General features: G+C 38.0%; 1 protein-coding gene across 11 annotated transcripts in view; it reads left to right on the forward strand.

Annotated features, from left to right (window-relative positions):
• MARCHF10 (membrane associated ring-CH-type finger 10) overlaps positions 1-20,803 on the forward strand; it is a 204,559-nt gene that overhangs the window by 97,170 nt on the left and 86,586 nt on the right. For all 11 annotated transcript variants that reach the window (XR_011975112.1, XR_011975113.1, XM_072645887.1 and 8 more), the window contains one exon: positions 11,061-11,238. Coding sequence is in view for 9 of the 11 variants with exons in the window: in XM_072645887.1 (XP_072501988.1) it covers positions 11,061-11,238 (178 nt within the window). In the remaining 2 variants the exon portion in view is untranslated. The remainder of the gene's footprint in view (positions 1-11,060; positions 11,239-20,803) is intronic.

Below are 20,803 nucleotides of genomic sequence, written 5' to 3' on the forward strand. Positions count from 1 at the left end.
ATCAGTAGAGGGGAAGGAAGTACAACATAAGCAAAGGGAAAGATGTGGTAATGTCCTGTCAACTCTCTAAGATTTTGAACTGAAGAACAGTTGATATCTACATTGACTAAATTCCACATTAAACTCCTTTGGGAACTGAAACAGTAGAATTCTTCACCTTAATACCAGCATTTTTACTCACCTGACTTCTTCAGCAGAGTGCCCAATCACTGATGCTATGACTAGACTTATTCCCCAGTGGGTAGAGAACATCTGCCTCTCTTACTTTCTCAATCCAGAAGATGCTTAATTCCTGAGATGTTTCTTAAAAGCAGAGCCCTCTTTCTAACATCCTATTGTCTTTTATTTCATCTTCACCATACTTCTGCTTCCTGATTACCTGACTCTGATTCTGCCCCCACAAAAAGCCTCTGAAACTACCATTTTGTAATCAGCAAACTTTTTTCGTTTTGGACCTCTTCCCCTCTTACTCCTTCCTTCTGGCATTCAGTGAGATTTGTCACCCTCTGAGGGTACTGCATCTTTGACTACCCCTTTCTGGTTGTACTTTCTCTTATATGCCCTAATCCTGGAGAGAGATTTTCCAGGCACTCCTTGTTCCCCATTACCACTTTCCAGACCTGACTTCGTACATCACTTAACACTCTCTCCTTTGAGCTTCACTCTCTCCAAATGAATCCTTCAGTCCAGATACTTGTAGATATTATTCACAGAATCCCACAACGTTCTCCCTCCTTTCTCAATGAATTCAATGCCAGACTCAGTCTTTACCTCTTCTCTTAAAAAGCCTTTAACATCATCCTCTCCTCTGCTGTCTTAGCTAAGGACCTTCTCCTCCTATTCTGTAGAGAAAATGGAGATCATTTGCCAAGAGCTTTTACTTCCCTAGTTCTCCACACCTTACAACCCCTTGACTTAATCTCCTTTACTGCAGTTTTTGATGAAGAAGTGGCTCTTCTTGCCAAGGCCATCCCCTATACATACATACTTGATTCCATCCCTTCCTATCTTGTTTAGCGCATAGCTTCCACTGTCATTCCCCCACCACTAATCTTAATATCTTCCTACTGATTCCTTCTCTTCAACCTACAAAAATGTCTATTTTCCTCATCTTAAAAAAGAAAAACTCTCTAGATCCCACTCTGCCCACAAGATCTTTCCTTGATTTCTTAGCCAAATTCTGCAAGAAAGACATCTACACTTGATACTTCTATTTCTTCCCCCCCCATTCTCTTCTTAATCTTCTGCAGTCTGATTTCTGACCTTACCACTTAACCGAAATTGCTCTCTCAAAAGTCAACAATCATGTTTTTATTGTCAAATCTAATGGTCTTTTCTCAATCTTCTTCCTTCCTGTTTTCTGTAACATCTAACATTATGACCAATATCTCCTCCTGAGTACTCTTGCCTCTCTTGGTTTTTGTAACACTGCTTTTCTTGTCTAATCTAATTTTCCTGACTAATTGCTTACTCTTTCTCACTTTCCTTTGCAGAATCATTATCCATGTCAGGCCCATTAATATTGGGTGTACCCAAGACTCTGTCCTAAAACTTTCTTTTTTTCCTTTTATACCCTTCTTGCTGATATCATCAGATCCCATGGATTCAGTTTTTATTTCTTTGCAGACAATTCTTGGGTCCAAAATGGCAATATAGTGTGATGCAAGGGATTCTTAGCCAATTCTGTTGAAACATAATTATCAAAATAATTTTGACAACCAAATTCACAGATCCCAGGTTGAGAATTCCTGGCTCAGTGGATAGTGCATTAGATTTAGAGTCAAGAAAAACTAGATTCAAATCCTGCCTCAGACAGATTAGGTGTGTGACACTAGCCAAGTCTCTTTAACTTCTCTAAGCCTCAGTTTCCTCATCTGTAAAATGAGTGTGTTGTACTCAGTGGTTTCCAAGGTCCCTTCTTGCTGTAAGTCTATGATCCTATGATCTTACAGATAAAGCTCTTACCTGAGTTCCAGTCAGAGTTATGAACTGCCTGTTAGATATTTCAAACTGAGTTTCCAGTAGGCATCAAAATGAGTATGTCCATAATAGATTCATTATCTTTTTCTTCAGCATTCTCCTTTTCTGAACTTCCCTGTCACTGTTGAAGGCACTTCCATTCTTTCAGTCATTTAGGTTCAAAACCTCAGGATCATCCTTGACTCCTCACTCTTATTCACCCTGAATATCCAGTTAATTGTCAGATCTTGTCATTTTTATTTCTGCCAAGAGATCATAGATCTTGTTTCTATTCACACAGCCACCAGTCCAGTTTTGGCCCTCATTACTTCTTCACTGGACTGTTATAATCGTCTCCTAATTGACTTCTCTGCCTCAAGTGCCCCTCCATCCCATCCTATGCACAATTACCAGAGTGATTTTCCTAAAGCAAATGTCTGACCATGTTATACCCGTCCCACCCAAATGCTTCCTGTTAGTTCTAGGATAAAAAACAAAGCTCTTCTTTTTTCTTTTTTGCATTTAAAACTCTTCACAGCCTTAATCCTTTCTCTGTTTTCAGTCTTCTTAAACATTTCTCCCTCTATGTATTCCTCAGCTGAGCCATACTAGCAACCTTGCTGTTCCTCAAATGATGTTCCATGACCTTTCTCCATGAAGTAAGGTTTTCCTGCCTCCTGGAGTTCCTTGTTTCTTTCAAGATGTGACTCAAGTGCTTCTGCCTGAAGTTCTTCCTGGCCTCCTAAGCTTTTCCTTTCCTTCTTTGCTTTTCTCTCTATGATTTCCTTCTATTTTATGTATATATACCCTGTGTATACCTATGTTTTGTGCATGTTGTCTTCCCCATTTTGATGTAAGCTCCTTGAGGACAGGGGCTATTTCACTTTTGTCCTTGTAGCCCTATAGTTTAGCAGGTTCTTAAAAGATTGCTTGGTTGGTAGAGGGAATTTCCTCTCTAGGAATTCCTTATGCCAACAAAATCATGTTTCTTTTTTTCTTTTTTTGTTAATTAATTATTTTTAGTTTTCAACATTCATTTCTACAAGATTTTGAGTTACAAATTTTCTCCCCATCCTTCCCCTCTCCACCCTAAGGTGGCATGCATTCTAATTACCCCTTCCCCCAATCTGCTCTCCCTTTTATCATCCCCCCTTCTTATCCCCTTCCCCTTTGCTTTCTTGAAGGACAAAATATATTTCTATACCCTATTGCCTGTATATGTTATTTTCCAGTTGCATATAAAAACAATTTTAAACATTTGTTTTTAAAACTTTGAATTCCAAATTCTCTCCCTTTTTCCCTTCCCACCCACCCTCTTTGAGAAGGCAAGTAATTCAATATACATTATACATGTGTAGTTATGAAAAACACTTCCATAATAGTCATGTTGTAAAAGACTAACTATATTTCCCTCCATCCTGTCCTGTCCCCCACTTATTCTGTTTGCTCCTTTGACCCTGACCCTTTTCAAAAGTGTTTGCTTCTGACTACCCCTCCCCCAGTCTGCCCTCCCTTCTGTCATTCCCCCTCACTTATCCTCTTCCCCCTACTTTCCTGTAGGGTAAATTACCCAATTGAGTGTGTATGTTATTCCCTCCTTAAGTCAAATCCAATGAGAGTAAAGTTCTCTCATTCCTTCTCACCTCTCCCCTCTTCCCCTCCATTGTGAAACCTTTTTCTTGCCTCTTTTATGTGAGATAATTTACCCCATTCTCTCTCTTCCTCTCTCCTGCTCCCAATATATTCCTCTCTCTCCCCTTAATTTATTTTTAGCAATCATCTCTTCATATTTAGCTCATCTTGTGGACTCTGTCTGTCTGTCTGTCTCTATCTATTTCCTCTGTCTACCCTAATACTGAGAAAAGATCTCATGAGTTACAAATATCATCTTTTCATGTAGGATTATAAACATTTTAACTTTAATGAGTCTCTTATGATTTTTCTTTTCGGTTTACCTTTTCATGCTTCTCTTCATTCGAAAGCCAAAAGTTCTATTCAGCTCTGATCTTTTAATCAAGAATACTTGAAAGTTCTCTATTTCACTGAATGTCAATTTTTTCTCCTGAGGGATTATACTCAATTTTGCTGAGTAGGTGATTCTTGGTTTTAATCCTAGTTCCTCTGAATATTCCTCCAGAATATCATATTCCAAGTCCTTTGATCCCTTAATGTAGAAGCTGCTAGATTTTGTGTTATCCTGCTTGTATTTCCACAGTACTCAAAATGTTTCTTTCTGGCTGCTTGCAATATTCTCTACTTGACTTGGGAACTTTGGGATTTGGCTACAATATTCCTAGGAGTTTTCCTTTTGGGACCTCTTTCTAGAGGTGATTGGTAGATTCTTTCAATTTCTGTTTTATCATCTGGTTCTAGAATACATGGTACTGTTCCTTGTTAATTTCTTGAAAGATGGTGTCTAGGCTCTTTTTTTTTTTTTGATCATGGCTTTCAGGTAGTTTAATAATTTTTAAATTATGTCTCCTGGATCTATTTTCCAGGTAAGTGGTTTTTCCAATGAGATATTTCACATTGTCTTCTATATTTTTTTCATTCTTTTGATTCTGTTTTATAATTTCTTGCTTTCTTACAAGGTCATTAGCTTCCATTTGCTCCATTCTAATTTTGAAGGAATTATTTTCTTCAGTGAGCTTCTGGACCTCCTTTTCCATTTGGCCAATTCTGCTTTTCAAGGATTTCTTCTCATTGACTTTTTGAATTTCTTTTGTCATTTGGGTTAGACTATTTTTAAGGTGTTATTTTTTTAGGTCCTCTTTAGTAAGCAGTTGACTTGTTTTTCATGATTTTCTTGCATCACTCTCATTTCTCTTCCCAATTTTTGCTCTGCTTCTCTTACTTGATTTTCAAAAATTCTTTTTGAGCTCTTCCATGGCCTGAGACCAATTCATATTTTTCTTGGAGGCTTTGGATGTAGGAGCTTTGACTTCATATTCTTCTGATTGTATCTTTTGGTCTTCTTTGTCACCAATGCAAGATTCTATAGTCTGAGTTCTTTTATAAGGTTTACTCATCCTCCCAGAGCAATACTTGACTTTCTAACTCTTTGTCAAGGTAGGACTCTGCATCCAGTGGGGGTGGGGTAGGGGTGGGGGTACTGTCCTAAACTTTAGGGACTTTGTGTCAGCTTTAGGGATTTTGTATCACTCAGTCCCCCACTGTCTGTGGCCCAGAGCTCTGGAAGCAGCCACTGATGATGCTGCTGTGGCTGCTACCATCACGCCACTGCCACCACTCCCACCACCCTGGGGTTGGGGCCAGACTGTGTGCTCCTCTTTCACCCAGGTCCCACAGAGTTTTCTCACTCACCTTTTTGGTGTTTGTGGGTTGAGAAGTCTGAAAACTGCCACAGCTGCCAATGATTCAGTCTCTTGAGGGCTGTAGACCTGTCTGTGCTGGTGTGGCCCACACCAGCATCTGTTCTGCTCCCTACCTGGAGTGATAGAATCTTCCTGTTGATTTTCTGTGTTGTCTTGGGCTAGGAATTTATTTCACTCTGTCATTTTGTGGGTTCTGTAGCTCTTGAATTTGTTTAGTCATTTTTTACAAGTATTTGGAGGGCTTTGGGGGAGAGCTTAGGGAAGGTCCTGCTTTTTACTCTGCCATCTTGGCTCCACCGCTAAAATCATAAGTTTCTAGGACATCTTGTGTTGTTCACTCAACTATCCAAGTAGACAATAAGCTCCTAAGAGCATGGCCCTGGTGTATACTCCTTCTGTATCCTACATAATATTTAAAAACAATTCTGAGAATAAAATTAATCAGTACTCAAAAAGTTTTATTAAAATACATTTCCCTCCCTTTCACAGTGTGTATACCTTTTGCCATGTTGTGATTCCATTGGAGATGTGACTCTCTACTGTAGTCTGCATATTGCTAGCAAATTTTGGGTTTTTAGGAAATGTCAAATACAAAAAAAAAATCAATATAGAGCATATTGACTCATTTGAATTGTGGTATATTACAAACAACAGTTTCCTCTACCTAACATTGTATTTTCTCTAGTAATTATAGGACTTTCCCAGAAAATTCCCAACAAGGAATAATAAAATGGATTTCTGTAGCTGGTAGAGATATTTTAGATGTATCAGACTTGGATTTTGAAAGACAGTATTGGTTTATTCACTCAAAGGAGTACTAATGTAATCAAACAAGTAAACCTTACTCCATACCATGTGATGACAACTTGTGAAAAATGTAAGAGGTGAATAGAAATTATATGTAGTACCCCCAGGGCTCCCTCTTTCAACCCCTACTCACATTGTCAGGTTGAGTCGCTAGGGTAACTGACTATATCTATCTATGAATCTATCTGTCTATCTATCTATCTATCTATCTATCTATCTATCTATCTATCTATCTATCTGTATGTATGTATGTATGTATATATACATATATATATATCTGAGGGGTTGCTAGGGTTTCTAATATTATATTTTACAAACTCCCATTTGATGTTCTCTCATAATATCAATATTCCAGTTGGTATCAATTAAGTTTTACAAGAGGTTATTTACCAAAAAGATATATTAAGGACAGAAATACAAATGTGTCCCTCCAAACTGGTTGAAGTAGAAATACCTACTCTTTTTACTTTGTACAAAAGAAAATATGGCTATGATGTCATTCAGTATAAAGATTCTGGGGATGCAGTTTATATTGCTGGTTGATTTGAACACACAGAACAAGTGCTGGATAATTTAGTCATTAAACTTCTGCCAATGAAATACAAATTCCTCTAGCATTTAGCCATTCCTCCTTTATGTCTTACCTCTCCTCTGGCCTCATTGGAACCTCATTTCAAACAGTCCACCATCTGGCATCTTCTTGAAATCCCTTCACTCCTAACTCCATCCTGTTATTAGAATGCTGTTCTTTCTTTTCCCAATCATCCCTTCCAACCCTCCCCTGTCCTCCCATCTCCTCCCTTCCCTTTTCCTCTCTCTCCTCCTCCTCTTCTTCTTTTACTTTTGTTTTTTTATCTCCATAGTTTAGATGAGTCAAATGGGTTACTCTTCAGAACTGAGTGAGACAAGTCACTCCTCAGGGATTACTTCTCACTAGACTGAGCTCCAGTAGTCTCTGCTCTCGACTTGGTTACTGAGGAGACTTCTGCTGCCTCTTTGTGCAAAATTCACAAGGTTGTAATCTCATCCATTTCACCTCTGGATATTCATTCATCAAAGATCAGAAAAGAAAAAACACAACAGAACCAGAGGCACTGGTGCGCTCAGGGATGTGTGGTGGCTGGATTGTAAATAAGAAAGCCTGCTCATCCAGCTTCCTCTTGGTGGCTCAAAGCAATACTTTTCACTTGAAGAAATCAGATGGTCATTCACTTGAATGTTTTTCATGCTCAATCAGTTCTGGCTCAGCTTCTACTCAGTCATTATTTTTTTCAGCTCCTTAATCAATCAGAAGACTCTTGTCACCAAATACCAGCCCCTTCATCACTCATGGCTAAGCTTCCACATACAGCATTGGAAACAGATAGGTCATATTGCACATGCTTTGTATAACCCACCAGGAAGGACAGATCCAAACCATACTCTTAAAGACTGGGCTGTCCTCCTTTACATATAAATTAGCACCAAAAAACAAAATACTTACTCCATCCTACTAGATATTTCTTGGTGGTTCTTAAAGGCCAGAGGAAAGCTAAAACTGGATTTTTTGAAACAACAATTGCAGGCAGGATATGGGCACAATTTAAATGAAAACACAGAACATTCAGTAAGTCAAAGAGAAAGAGGAATCTCGTAGCATATTTATGAAGATTATGGTTTCCTTATGATGACTTGTAGAAGCAAATAAAAAAATTACATACATCTAGTCAATTCTTTCAGAATCTCATTATCAGGAACCATCACCTGATGATAATCCCCAAAACTAGAATAAGGGTATGGTGGAACCCACAATTTCCACAATTTAACTGTCCTAGAAGTCACTCTCAGTTCTTATATGGTACAGGTACACTCACAGTTCTTATATGGTACAGGTTGAAATTAGAATTGCATATAGAATACCTGGTTTGTCTCTGTGGTCAATCCTACCTCCTTCTATTTTGCTGATGTTATGTACATAACTGCTAGCGGGCAAACAAAGAATCTTAGTAGAGGTTGTAAGAGTTGACTCATTGTTATGAACATGTATTTCCTCCTCAACTCCCCCTGGGTGTTACATCTTCCTTGACCCTCTCCTTGCTGAGAAAGAAGAGAATATGAGCGATTTTAACCACACACTGCTACTCACTTTTTCTTTTCTTCCCTTTCACAGGATCTGAATCTTTTCTGCTATTTTGCTTATCATTCCACTGGATAATTTAGAGGCAGTTGTGAAAGGAAGCAAATCTATACCCACTTGTAGCCACATGGAGTAGTAGAAAGAAACCTGTCTATAGAGAAGGAGACCTCGGTTTGAAGAACTGATCCTCCACTTAATAGATATGTGACCATCTCCCTGAGTCTCAGTTTTTGCATAGCTCATTTGTAAGGAGGCAATTATATTTCCTCTTACCTCGCAGATTTGTTTGGGCAGTATTTTGTCAAGTGCCGTAAATAAGTAGGAATTATTTTCACTAATCTGACATTGTATCTTTAACAAAAAATATTGTAATAGAAGAGCTCTTGATTCTGAATCAGAACTGGATTGTAATCCCACATCTTCCATGTACTTACTGCTTGTGTGACCTTAGTCAAGTCAGTTTTCTTCCCTGAGATCTGATGTTTTCATCAAGGGAATTTGAACTACATAATTCACCTTCCAGCTCTAAAATTTTGTAAACACCTAGGATCAAGCTAAAACACAATCCACTTTAAGTCTTAAGCATAACACAAAACTCTACTTGCAAGGTTTCCCATATTCTGAAACTTGAACCTATCTAATATTTATTATTCATTGACACTTCAGAATAATTCTCAAGATAGAAGAGATTTGAATCCCAGAAGCTAGCGTCAGTGAAACACAGGTACATCGTTTGGAGGCAGCTTGGTACAGAGAAAAAAAGGAGTCAGAAGACCTGAGTTCAAATCCCAGTTTTGCCACTTAATACCTGTGTTTCTTCATATGTAAAATGAGAGGGATTAGACTAGATGCCCTTGGAAAGGGGCAGGGAAGATTTCCCTAAGAACATGAGGGAGCAGATCTGAAAGACAGGGAACTGAAGGGATTGAGACTGTGGAGTGACAAACGGAGTGACTTAGCTTTCTAGGTCCCCGCAGCTTCAAACTACCTTTGTACTACTGAACCCTAAGGACCACCAGGCCTTTCCAGCCTGTAGCTGAATCATCCTCCATTAAAATGTGAGCTCCCTGATTGCAGAGACTGCTGTTCTTTCTATTTGTATCCCCAGCACTTAGCTCAGTACTTGGGATAGACTATGCACTCAATAAATACTTTTCTTCATTCTTTCAATGTGTAAATGAGTCTCTATCATAAAATAAGTTTGCTGAGGTTTTACTTCCAAAAAGCTTTTCTGTAAGGTTTATGTATAAATGGAAATATTTTTATATTATTAGCTTTTCAATAATTTGATAAATATGAACATTTCAGTATATTAAGAATGGAGAAATAGAGAGTAGAGAATATGAAACCGAAATTCTTTTTATTTATTTATTTGTTGTTTTTAAAACATACATATTAATGATAATAATGAAATTGCCCTGTTTGCCTCAATAGGAATGCTTTTGAAATGTGCTGTTAGAACAGAACAGTAGAGTAAATAGTCCTCAGGGTATTCAAAGCAGAGGTTAGGGAGAAGCAGAAGGAAGGCCGCCCATAAGAGAAGTAGCTTGAGAAATAGGATAATGCCTTTGATGTTCTATATGTACATGACTGTAACTAAATTGTCTGTGACTATCCACTGGGAGAGAAAGCAGTGTCTTTCTAAATTTGAATGCCCGGATACAAATCTTGCTTGCCCCATCCTTGTTCCCACTTTAGTTAAAGTAGTCTGGCAAATTATAGTATTGCTAACTCACAAGCCCAGGGCCTCAAACAGTTGGGCTATGCCTAAAATAAGTCATATTGTGCGTAAGTGAAGCTGCTAATAGTTTTATACTGCAGTCCATTAAAAAAAATGTTTCTGATTGTCATTTACATCCGATTTATCACTTCCCTGATATTGGTAAGTATGGAAATGCCCAAAATGGAATATCCTTGCAGATTTTTGAATGAATCTGCAAGACTATGTTAGGAAATTCTGTTACCATAGAAACTATGGCTTAAAATTTTCAGTCCTTTTCTTCCCATTTCCACCACCTAAATTGTTGTTGTATAGATTATTAAGGTAAAGGAAATTTATCTTCAATTAAAGTTTAAGAGCAGTAGTTGAAATAGCTGAAAATACTAGAAACAGTATTGAAATAGCTGAAAATACTAGAAACAGTTATAGTTCTATAACTAGAAACAGTTGAACATTTATTAAGTGTATGTTCCAAAGATGATACCTAAATAGCACAGTTGGATGCTAGCAAGAAAGGGTTTGCTGCAGGAATCATCTCTTTTTTTCCTTTGTACTCTCCAGGATTCCTAGTATACAGTTGTACATACACTGTTCTATCAACAACTACTTGTTGAATTTCTAAATGGACTGTTTTCTGCATGAGATCAAGCCATTCTGCAATTACTCATCTAAAAGCACCTGTTCTCCGCCACTCTCATACTTCTTTATTTTCTGAATAACTATAGAATTTAGACTTAGAGGAACCTTTAGAAATCATGTAGTCAAGCTACATTTTACTGATGAGTTTTACAGAGAAGTTGTGTGACTTGCCTACAGATATACAGAGAGTGAAAGAGCCAGGTTCTCCAACTCCAAATTCAACGTTCATTCCTCTACACTGTGTTGCCTCTTTCACAGATTGGATTTTTCCCCCTATAATTTTATAAAATGTGCCTTCCAAAATTTCTGTTATTTTTGACTCACAGCCTGGTGAACAAAATTCTAAATTACATAATTAATTTTCTTAATATGGAAATGTGCTCCCCTGTTATCACTAGAACATTTGCTGCATTTACCACTTCTTTGCCTATATCTAGTAAGAGAAGCATGTTATGTCAATGATACATATCTTTTACTTTTCTAGAACTCAGTTGAGGAGGATTTGGGACCTGAACAAAGGTTAACAAGCAAAGTTTCTGTAACAAAATCTGAATCAAAGCTTCCAGCCATAGACCAAACATCAGTCAAGCAGAAACAGAAAGTTACCACATGTTCAAAGAAACCCGAGAAAAATGTGGGTGGCACCAGCAAACCGTCTCCACGTGAGTTGTTCTGAGATTCATAGAATTATAATGCCAATGGCATTGAAAATGGTGGCTTTGGTTAAACCAGGAGTTCTCCAAGTGGCTGATTCCAAGACAGTATTCTATTTAAGGTGCAGTGATTATACACAAAAGGCAGATGTGAGAGTCCAGTACAGGGTTGGAGGACTATGGTATGTGTTAGTGGATTTAGGAGGCCTTAATTATTTACCTTAGCTGCCTATACTACCCACAGTTCTTACAGATTTGCTTTAACTGTGGAGACCTAGCCAGTAATAATAATGTCAGATAATGTCAAGTTGCTGACTTTTATCTTTCTTACCCTTCGTTGGGGTTAAAGGCTCTTGACTCTGGGTGTAGAGTTTTATGCCTCACTGAGAGCATCAAGAGAAAGCATCTGAAGGATGTAATTTATAGCCAAGTGAAGAAAGTAATAAAGTCCTTTCGTCTTCCCTTGGTGGGGAGAAAGGTCTTTTTCTTTTGTGTAATTTAGTAGATCATTTACTCTTCATTAAGTATCTTTGAAACCTGAAGAGTTCCCTGTTCAAGGAAGCAGGGATTTAACATATCCAAAAGGGAAATGAACTTCACTGAGAATTTGAAGAATCCCTCTGGCTTCTTCTACTAGTCAAAGCATCTTCTGTGGCATCAGCCAAATTTCTCTGGAAACCAGCACTGGAGATGAAGCAGGAAAATTGTTGAGTTAGGTCTTCATTTTAATCTGTGAATAGAGGGATGTTCTGGCAAATTCATAAATAGTGTGTCGTTCATTTAAGTCCCAATAAAAAATACTTTTTAATCTCTAAGCTTCTCTTATGCAATTTCCCTTCTAAAATAGATTTTTAAAGATAGCTTTTGTTTTTGTATCCTCTAGATTTCCAAGCCATTCCTCTTTATTTTCTGTATAAGTACAGAATTTAGACTTAAAGGAGACTTTAGAAATCATGTAGTCCAGTTTAACTTCATAAATGAGGAAACCGAGACCCAGAAAGGTTATGTGACTTGCCTATAGTTAGTTATACAGATAGAGAGTTACAGAGTTAGGTTCTCCACCTCCAGATCCAATGTTCTTTCCATAACACTTTGTTTTTTCTTTCCTTTCCCCTTTTCCATCTTATTCCCTAAGACTCATCCCTTGTAACAAAGAATTTTCTTAAAAATATTTTTAAAAATCAAGCAATACATCAAAAGAAAATCTGAGAACATGGCAAATTTCACTCACAGTAAACATATATTGCACTGCTTTAATGAAACCAAAATACAATTGTTTTGGGAAATAGGAGATAGACTGGGGCAGGACTACTTCCCACCAAAAGTGACCAGGGAAAGTAGTTTTTATTCTGAACCATTTAGACTGAATCCTATCTCTTTGTTCATCAGAAAAGAAAGAATAAGAACCAGTCCTACCATCATAGTTAAGACTTTCAGTAAGGACTAGTTGCTCTAACTCAGCCACTTCTCCCTGAAATATAAGCAGATAATATTAAATAAACAAAAAGACTTCATTTTTTGGTTAAAATATGAAAAATACTAATTACTAAATTGAGGAAGTTATTTTTAATGCTAAAAATTTTAAGCAATAGGATTTTATAACTGCAAGGGACCTTAGACATGATCTTGTCTAACTACCTCATTTTACACACGTGGAAATGAAGACCCAGAGAGCTTTAAGGCTTCATGGCCAAGGTCACACAACTAGTTATTGCACAAGCCAGGACTAGGACAAAACCCCCAAATTCCAAAATCTCAATTCAGTGAGCTATTTTTTTCATATTTTAGTGTTTCATTTAGTATTCTAAATGATGTTCTACATATGTTTACTCAGTGTAAACAAGTGTCTTTGGATATTCTAAAGAGAAAAAAATAAAAACTGTTTTATCCATGTAATTTCATTTAATTCCATGTATAGCCATGAAGATTTCACAGATTTTTTTTTACCTAATGTGAGTATAATATGCAGTAGTTGAGTGATGTCTTAGAACTAGTTCATCGCATGATAGCAACTTGCAGGTCCATCTCTGTATGGAAGTAGAACTGTGTATCTCTCATGCTATAAATAATCATATGTAAAGATTTTAGAACTTAGCATTGACAAAGAAGGAAACTAATTTGTTTTAATTTATATAAAACACCAAATGTAAGGAATTTTTAAGGACAGTGTATCATGTTACAAGCTTAGCCAAAATATGTTATCATAGTCCACTTCTGTAGAACATTGTAAAAATTCAGAAAAATAGTAGGGGAAGAGATCAAGGTTCTGGGAGCTGTCAGGGCATCCCTAAGCATGGAGAAAATTTTTATGGCCTAGGATTGTAAGGGTGGAAAGGGCAGGGAAGTTCAAGAGAAGTTACAGAATGTCAGAGGCCCTGGACCAGGGGAGATTTAGAAAGGCCTGGAACAGAGAACAGTGTCCAGTCTGCAGCAATACCCCCTTGGTCTCTTATGCTGTCATGAAGCTAGGCTCCTTTTAATTCCTTTCTTACCAAAAGTTTTCAAACCAGTCTACTGAGGGATAATTATTCCTTCTGTGTATGGGAATTTCCAGTTTTGTAAAGAAAATCAATAGGGAAGTAGAATTTGCTTTACAAAAATTTGCATCTGTGTTTACTAGAACATTTATTACACAAAGTATGGAACACCTCTTCATTGATCTACTGTAGTGCTTCAAAAACTTCATTTTCTCTAGTTATGTAATTGAGTCAGCTTGACTGAAACAGCTTTGTAAGATGGGAGAAAACTATAGTAGGAATTTTTAAATGTAAGCAATTTTGTTCTCTTATAACTGGTGCTTAGCATCACCTTTTAGAAGTCACACAGTAGGTGAACTAGGTAGGAATGCCTCATCAAATCAGAGAATCTTGGAGCTGGAAAGGACTGTAAAGATCATTTATTCCAAAGCTTTCATTCTACAGATGGGGAGACTTAGGCCCAGAGAGCTAAAGCAAATTTGCTCAGGGTCCCACAGTTAGTAGCAGTTAGAAATAGAATTCCTTTTTCAGTTTTCTTCCTACCACATCAAACACCCTTCCTGCAGCAGCTGAGGAATGTATGATATTGTTCCCCTCGATGATGAAATCCTTCCAACGTGAAGGCATTGGTATTCTCAAATCTATTGTTTAGGCATTCCTTGTTTAGGCATTCCTTAAGAATTCTTTAATTAGCCATAGCTAAGAAATGTGATGGTGATTTAGGTTGGATCTGCTCAGGCATAGTAAAGTTGTGACAGCTCAGATAATTCAAGTAAATACCTTGCTGTTAAAAGATAGGGAAGACGGAGGCTTGACTTTTTTCATCCAGCTGTATCATGACATTGAACTTTACCAGATAATTATCCAATTCCTTTCTTCACTTTATCTTTGCAAACAAAATTCTAGAGAGAGATCAGAATAAAACTAGCACTTTTAGGCTTGGATGTACCTTTCCCCTCCATGAATGATAATGACAGTAAATCCATCAGTTAGTCAGTCATTGAGCATTTATTCAGGATTCATTGTGCACCATGTAAGTAAGCACTGGGGATCTAAATACAAGAAGAAACAGCTTCTTCCTTCAAAGAGCTTATATTCTAATGGAGGAGAGATAAAATGTACAAAAATAGTTTTATAGAAGATATATACAGAGTATATGGAAACTCTCTTACAGGCAAATGAACTAATGGCTTAGGAGTAAGTAGTAGGGAAATTGTTCCAGATGATAGACAGTGAAAAAGCACAGCTTAAGGAGATAGTGACAGGTGTGTTTGAGGAGCAAGCTGACCAATAGGATTGATCATAGAGTGTGTGCAGGGGAATACTGTCTAAGCATATTGGAGAAATAGCAAGGGAAAAGATTGTAATGAGCTGTAAAATGCCAAACAGATAAATTTTAATTTGCTCCTTGAGGTGATAGGAGTTTTTAATGTTTATTTTGTAGGGAAGTGATATGGCTAGATTTAACATTTTAGGAAAATCATTTTGGCAGCTGTGTGAAAGAAGAATTGTAATGGGAAGAGACTTGAGGAAGGTAGACCAACTGAAGCCTGTTGCAATAATCCGGGTAAGAGATAATGAAGGCCTGTGCATGGGTGGTGACTGTTTGGATAAAAAGAAGGGAACATATCAAGAAAATGTTTTAAAGAAGGAAATAACAAGATTTGGCAGCTGAGTAGAAGTGCATAGTGAGTGCACCTGGATTGTGAATCTGGGTGCCTGGAAGGATGGTGGCACCCTCAACACTAATAGGGAAGTACAGAATAGGAGTGGGTTTTGGAGGAAAGATAATGAAGTCAATTTTGAACAGTTGAGATTAAGATACTTATGGAATATACGGTTTGAGATGTATAATAGTTTGTGGTATAGCACTGGAGCTCCAGAGAAAGCCTAGGAATGAATGTATAGATTTAAGAAACATTTGCATAATGATGATAACAATCCATGTGAACTGATAAGATCACCTAGTAAATGAATGTAATGTGGATTGAGCCAGAGTTACCATCTGAGATCTGGGAAATGTCCAAAATGTCTTCCAAGAAGACTGCAGTTTATGAAGAGTACAGGGATGGCTGTCACTGGCTGATCGCTTCTTTACTCTTCTGTCTCCCAGAACAGACTGGAATTCAGTCTTATCTACATCATACATCAGGTGTTTGCAGTTTATAGGATTTACAGGGCTCTTTTGGAAGTTTAGAATAAAAGCTCCTGCCCCAGACCTGGATGGTAATAGTTAACTTATTTTCAGTCAGCTTAGTTCCCTCTCAACCAACATTTATTAAACAAAAGACAATCACATAAAACACTTATCCAAACAAAATAGTAAAACCAAAACCAGAGAAATTATACAGGTTAATGTAGGCAATAGGATACACAATAGTAAATGGCTGAAAATTTTTCATCCTTTTTTTCTCAATATATCTTTCTCAAACTTGACTTCTCTCTTTTCTCCAAAATCCCCCCGTTAAATAGGAGTCAAATCACCCTCCATATGCTAAATTGGACTATCCTAAGGGCTATCCTTCAGGGAACCACCCAAATCTACCTAGAGCAGGAATGGGGTTGGGACTATAGAGAGAAGAAAGCCTACAAAAGAGCCTTGAGGGACATTCACAGTTAGTGTGACATGTATGGAAATTCAGCAAAGGTGACTGAGAAGTAGTCACATAAGTAGAAAGGAGAACCAAGAGAAAGCAATGTGACAAAAAAAAAAAAAATACCCGGGGAGGAGGAAGAGGAGCTGACATGCCAAATGCTGCAGGAAGGTTAAGAAGGATGAGGAATGAGAAAAGGCCATTAGATTGGGCAATCAGTAGATCACTGGTTACTTTTGAGAAAATCAGAATCCAAATTTAGAAGACAGTGAGAGGAAATACAATGGAGGCACAAAGTATTAACAAGATTTTTTTTTAAGAAGTTTAACTGAGAAGGGGAGAAGAGATAGGATGTAGCTAGTGAGGCTGATAGGATATAGTGAGAGTATTTTAAGGATGAGGAAGACTTGGATCAATTTGTAGGCAGCAGGGAAGGAATAAATAGACAAGAAGGGAATATTAGAGGAAGGTATGACAGTAGAGGCAATTTGCTAGAGAAGAGAAAATAAAAGGTATTTGTAAAGGGTTATGTTTGTCCTTCATTTTTGACCATGACATCAGGGAAATGATGACATGACTTGCAGTTGACTTTGATTTGAGTAACGGATGGCTGTGCAAGGTCACCAGCTTCACTTTCTCCTCCAGAGCTATCTGGATCCGGTAACCAGATATTCATCAGGATGACTGGAGATGATCTAGATTGCAGTGGGAAATCCTGGCCCTCTTAGGCCTCATAAGACCTTTTCAGGTACTCACTTATAGTGAGGTAACACCCATTCAGTGAATAGGCCTCTTTAAGAAGTGAGTCAAGAGATGGTCCCTTTAATTAGAAAAAAAGAAAAAAACTCAAGCTGGGAGGAGAAGACCCTCAGGGTTGCTATTTCAGAGAGAAATAGTTACCATCCACATTTACTCTAAGCATTAAGTGGACCACCAATATGGTCCAGTCTATGAACTTCAGAGTGAACTGGGTTTAAGGTTTTGTGAAAGGAAAAAGAAAGAAAGAAGAAAGGAAGGAAGGGAGGGAGGGAGGAAGGAAGGAAGGGAGGGAGGGAGGGAGGAAGGAAGGAAGGAAGGAAGGAAGGAAGGAAGGAAGGAAGGAAGAAAGAAAGAAAGAAAGAAAGAAAGAAAGAAAGAAAGAAAGAAAGAAAGAAAGAAAGAAAGAAAGAAAGAAAGAAAGGAAAGAAAGAAAGAGAGAAAGAAACCTAGCCAGTAAACCCCAAGTTAACTGGGCAGCTTCTGGCCATCAAAATTTACTTTCCTTTGGGGAGGAGAAGGAAAGGAAGAGGATGAGGTGAGTTACCCAACTAACTGGTGCCCATTCAGGCAGCTCAGTCTACTCACAGGTCATTTTTGTCCTTCGTTTTCAAAGAGGACCATGACATCATGGAAATGATGACATGCCATGACTTTGATTTGAGTAAGGGATGACTGTGCAAGGTCACCAGCCTCACTTTCTCCTCCAGAGCCATCTGGATCCGGTGACCAGATATTCATCAGAATGACTGGAGATGGCCCAGGACAAAATGGGAGACCCTGGCCCTTTTAAGCTAAGGCCTTTTCAGGTATTCACTTAGAGTGAGATAACACCCATTCAGGGAATAGGCTTCTTTAAGAAGTGAGTCAAGGGATGGCCCTCTTTAATTAGAAAAAAAAGAAAAAAAGCAAGACCCTCAGGGTTGCTGTTCCAAAGAGAAACAGTTACCATTAACATTCACTCTAAGTCATAGAGGGGCCCAGCATATAGCCATTAGGTGGAATTTCGGAACTGTCTTTGGCAAGGATAAGAGCCACCTCTTCATTAGAGACTAGAGTAAAGAGTAGGTTGTAGGCAATTGTGTTAGAGGGATATGAGATGAGGACAAGGGGTCTGGAAGAGCTAATGATGTATTCTGACTTTCCCTTTGGGTTAAGGGAAATGAAAGAAGGCATAACAAGGAAGGGATGGGGTGGGATGCAGTGCTATTCAGGGGAAGCCATATCTCAGTGAGTGCCAGGAGATGGAAAGACTGAGTCCCTTAGGAATTTATTTTATCCGATTTCAGTTGGGCCCTTACTGCAACAAGGCAATCCTTCTGTTTTTTAGTTGTTGTTTTTTTGGACCCACTTACCATGTTGGTTGTTCCAAACCTAATCAAGAAAAGGTCAAATCAACAAGTGTTTATTAAGTACCCATTATGCACTAGGCACCAGGCTTTGTGCTAAACTCTGGAGTTACAAAGAAAGGCTAAAAACATTCTCTGCTCCCAAGGAACTCACAGTCTGTCCAAAGGAAGATGCCCACAATGAGGGGAAGTTTATTGATTATAGTGTGGTAGTTCCAGGGGACACAGTTGGAAGAATGGGTCATTGGGAGAATAGGACTGAGATGAAAGACAGTGAGGGATGAGACAGCTGGGATGGCAGGGAAGGGAGGTTTTGCTCTTAGACAGCTAGGAGTTCATTATCATTGGGATAGGGGAAGAGTAAGGAGTGAAGAGTTTGCTCACTATTGGGGAATAAATCCCATTAAGATACCAGTGGAGGGGAAAGGTCTTCTGATGAAAATGATTCGAAGGCGATTAGAAGGTTCAAGGTCAACTCTTGAAGGCTTCACAAAATGCTCAGCTGCCCAGACTTAGGCAATGTTGCTATGTTCTAGGAGTGGCAGGAAGCCTGCCTGTGAGACCGACTGGGGCAGGAGATGATGAGTTCTCTGGTTGGGAAATAAGCAATAGTAGGATCTGGTGGTGTTGTGGTCCTAGGGCTCTCCTAGCCTGGAGAGGAGTTAGGACTTGATGTGTCCAGAAGCCCTGGCCTTGAGGCAAAGAGAGGCAAAAGGCCTATCTGTAGTATGGCTCCACCCTTAGGAAGCCTAGAAAAACTGCTGAAGATATGACCTGGGAGGAGGCAAGAGGTGGTTGTATAACCTGTAAATTACCTGTATCTGTGAAAGCTCAGAGCCACATTTCTTTGAAGTTACTGCCTGATTTCAAGACCAAGTACCCTGGAATCCACATAGCAATGATGTGGTACCCAGACCACCTGCCATACAGTAAGTTGTACTATAATATGACAGAATTTTCCTATATGAGATGATTATGTTTAGGAAATCATAATTTTATTCAGATGATATCAAAATCTGTATAATTACAAACCATCTTATAGTCTAGTTCTGTTGTATGTGCAACTTCCATCTAGAAACCGTATGTCATATTCTCCCTATAAAATTTAGGAACAACTGGTGCTATCAATATAATTAAGTTTATTGATTAAAAGGGTGGCTTCCTGTATCATCAATTAAATTTATAGATGTCTTAGATACTTTTCTAGGTAAGTTTTCAGGTAAATTTTTTTTAGGTTTCTTTTTATAAAGTAATGACTACATTCAGTCAGGGACTTCTCCTTGTGGTTCCCATCAGAAAGGTGTCCTAGTTTTTTTTTTCTTTTTCCTCATTCAGAATATTTCTTTTATAAAGTGCCTAACACATACACTCTTAGATATAAAGTCCTCACCACATGGAAAAATCACAAAGTGTTTCAAACAAAGCCACAAAATCCCAGCACTCACACAATGACCTGAGAAATTCACCAGTGAAATGGAGTTCAGCTGTACCACATGTAAAACCTATTTCTAATCCTCCATCATGACCATAAGTTAACATAGTGCCAGAACAGAGAATAATCCAGTTCCAAAATTCAGTTCAGTTTATCAACAGCCTACTGAGTAATAGACACTATACAGATAAGTCTAGGGATAAGAAAACGAAAGAAAAATTCAATCCTGTCCTCAAGGAACTTTTCTTTCTTGTCTTTTTTTTTTTTTTGACAGATATATAATTAGATGGATACAAACCAGAGAGATAGTCCTAGATATGATGTTTAGCCATTTTTGACATGGACTTTCAGGTCTTCAGGACAGTGATGTATACTTCTAAAACTAAGGGAGAAAAAACCAGATTGAGTAATCACAAAGCATATAAAGATATAGAAGATCAAAGTTTTACTTTTCTGGAAAGAAGTATTTATTGAAAGAATAAACTGGAACAGAAGTTTGAGGGTAAACCTCAAATCTCCATCACTCATACTGCAAGTGAATTCAATTGAAGGTTTTCTCTTAAAGACTGAGATTAATGAGTTCACAGGCAAGTCACTCTTAACCTAACTGCTACCCTTGTATATCATTGTCCAATTTCTTTGGTGAATAGCCTTCCAAACTATATGACCAAATAAAAATGCACATTACCATATGTAAAAAATGATGCACATCCAACGCCAATTATTGCATAGTGCCTTCACTTTCAGAACTTCAAATGATAACAAGGAATTTGTCCATAAACAGCACCATGGATTGTCCACAGATAACTCCTTTAAGCCAATCCAAGTTTTTCTGTGAGAGGACTACTTGACTAAGGAAGCTTTAGTTTGAGATAAGAGACGTTGTAAGGCCTAACTACAAATGCTTTCAAATGTTTTTTTGATATAATTAATATCCATCTATCCATCTAGTATACATTGATTACA

This window comes from Notamacropus eugenii, chromosome 2 (genome assembly GCF_028372415.1).
Source record: "Notamacropus eugenii isolate mMacEug1 chromosome 2, mMacEug1.pri_v2, whole genome shotgun sequence".
Taxonomy (NCBI): domain Eukaryota; kingdom Metazoa; phylum Chordata; class Mammalia; order Diprotodontia; family Macropodidae; genus Notamacropus; species Notamacropus eugenii.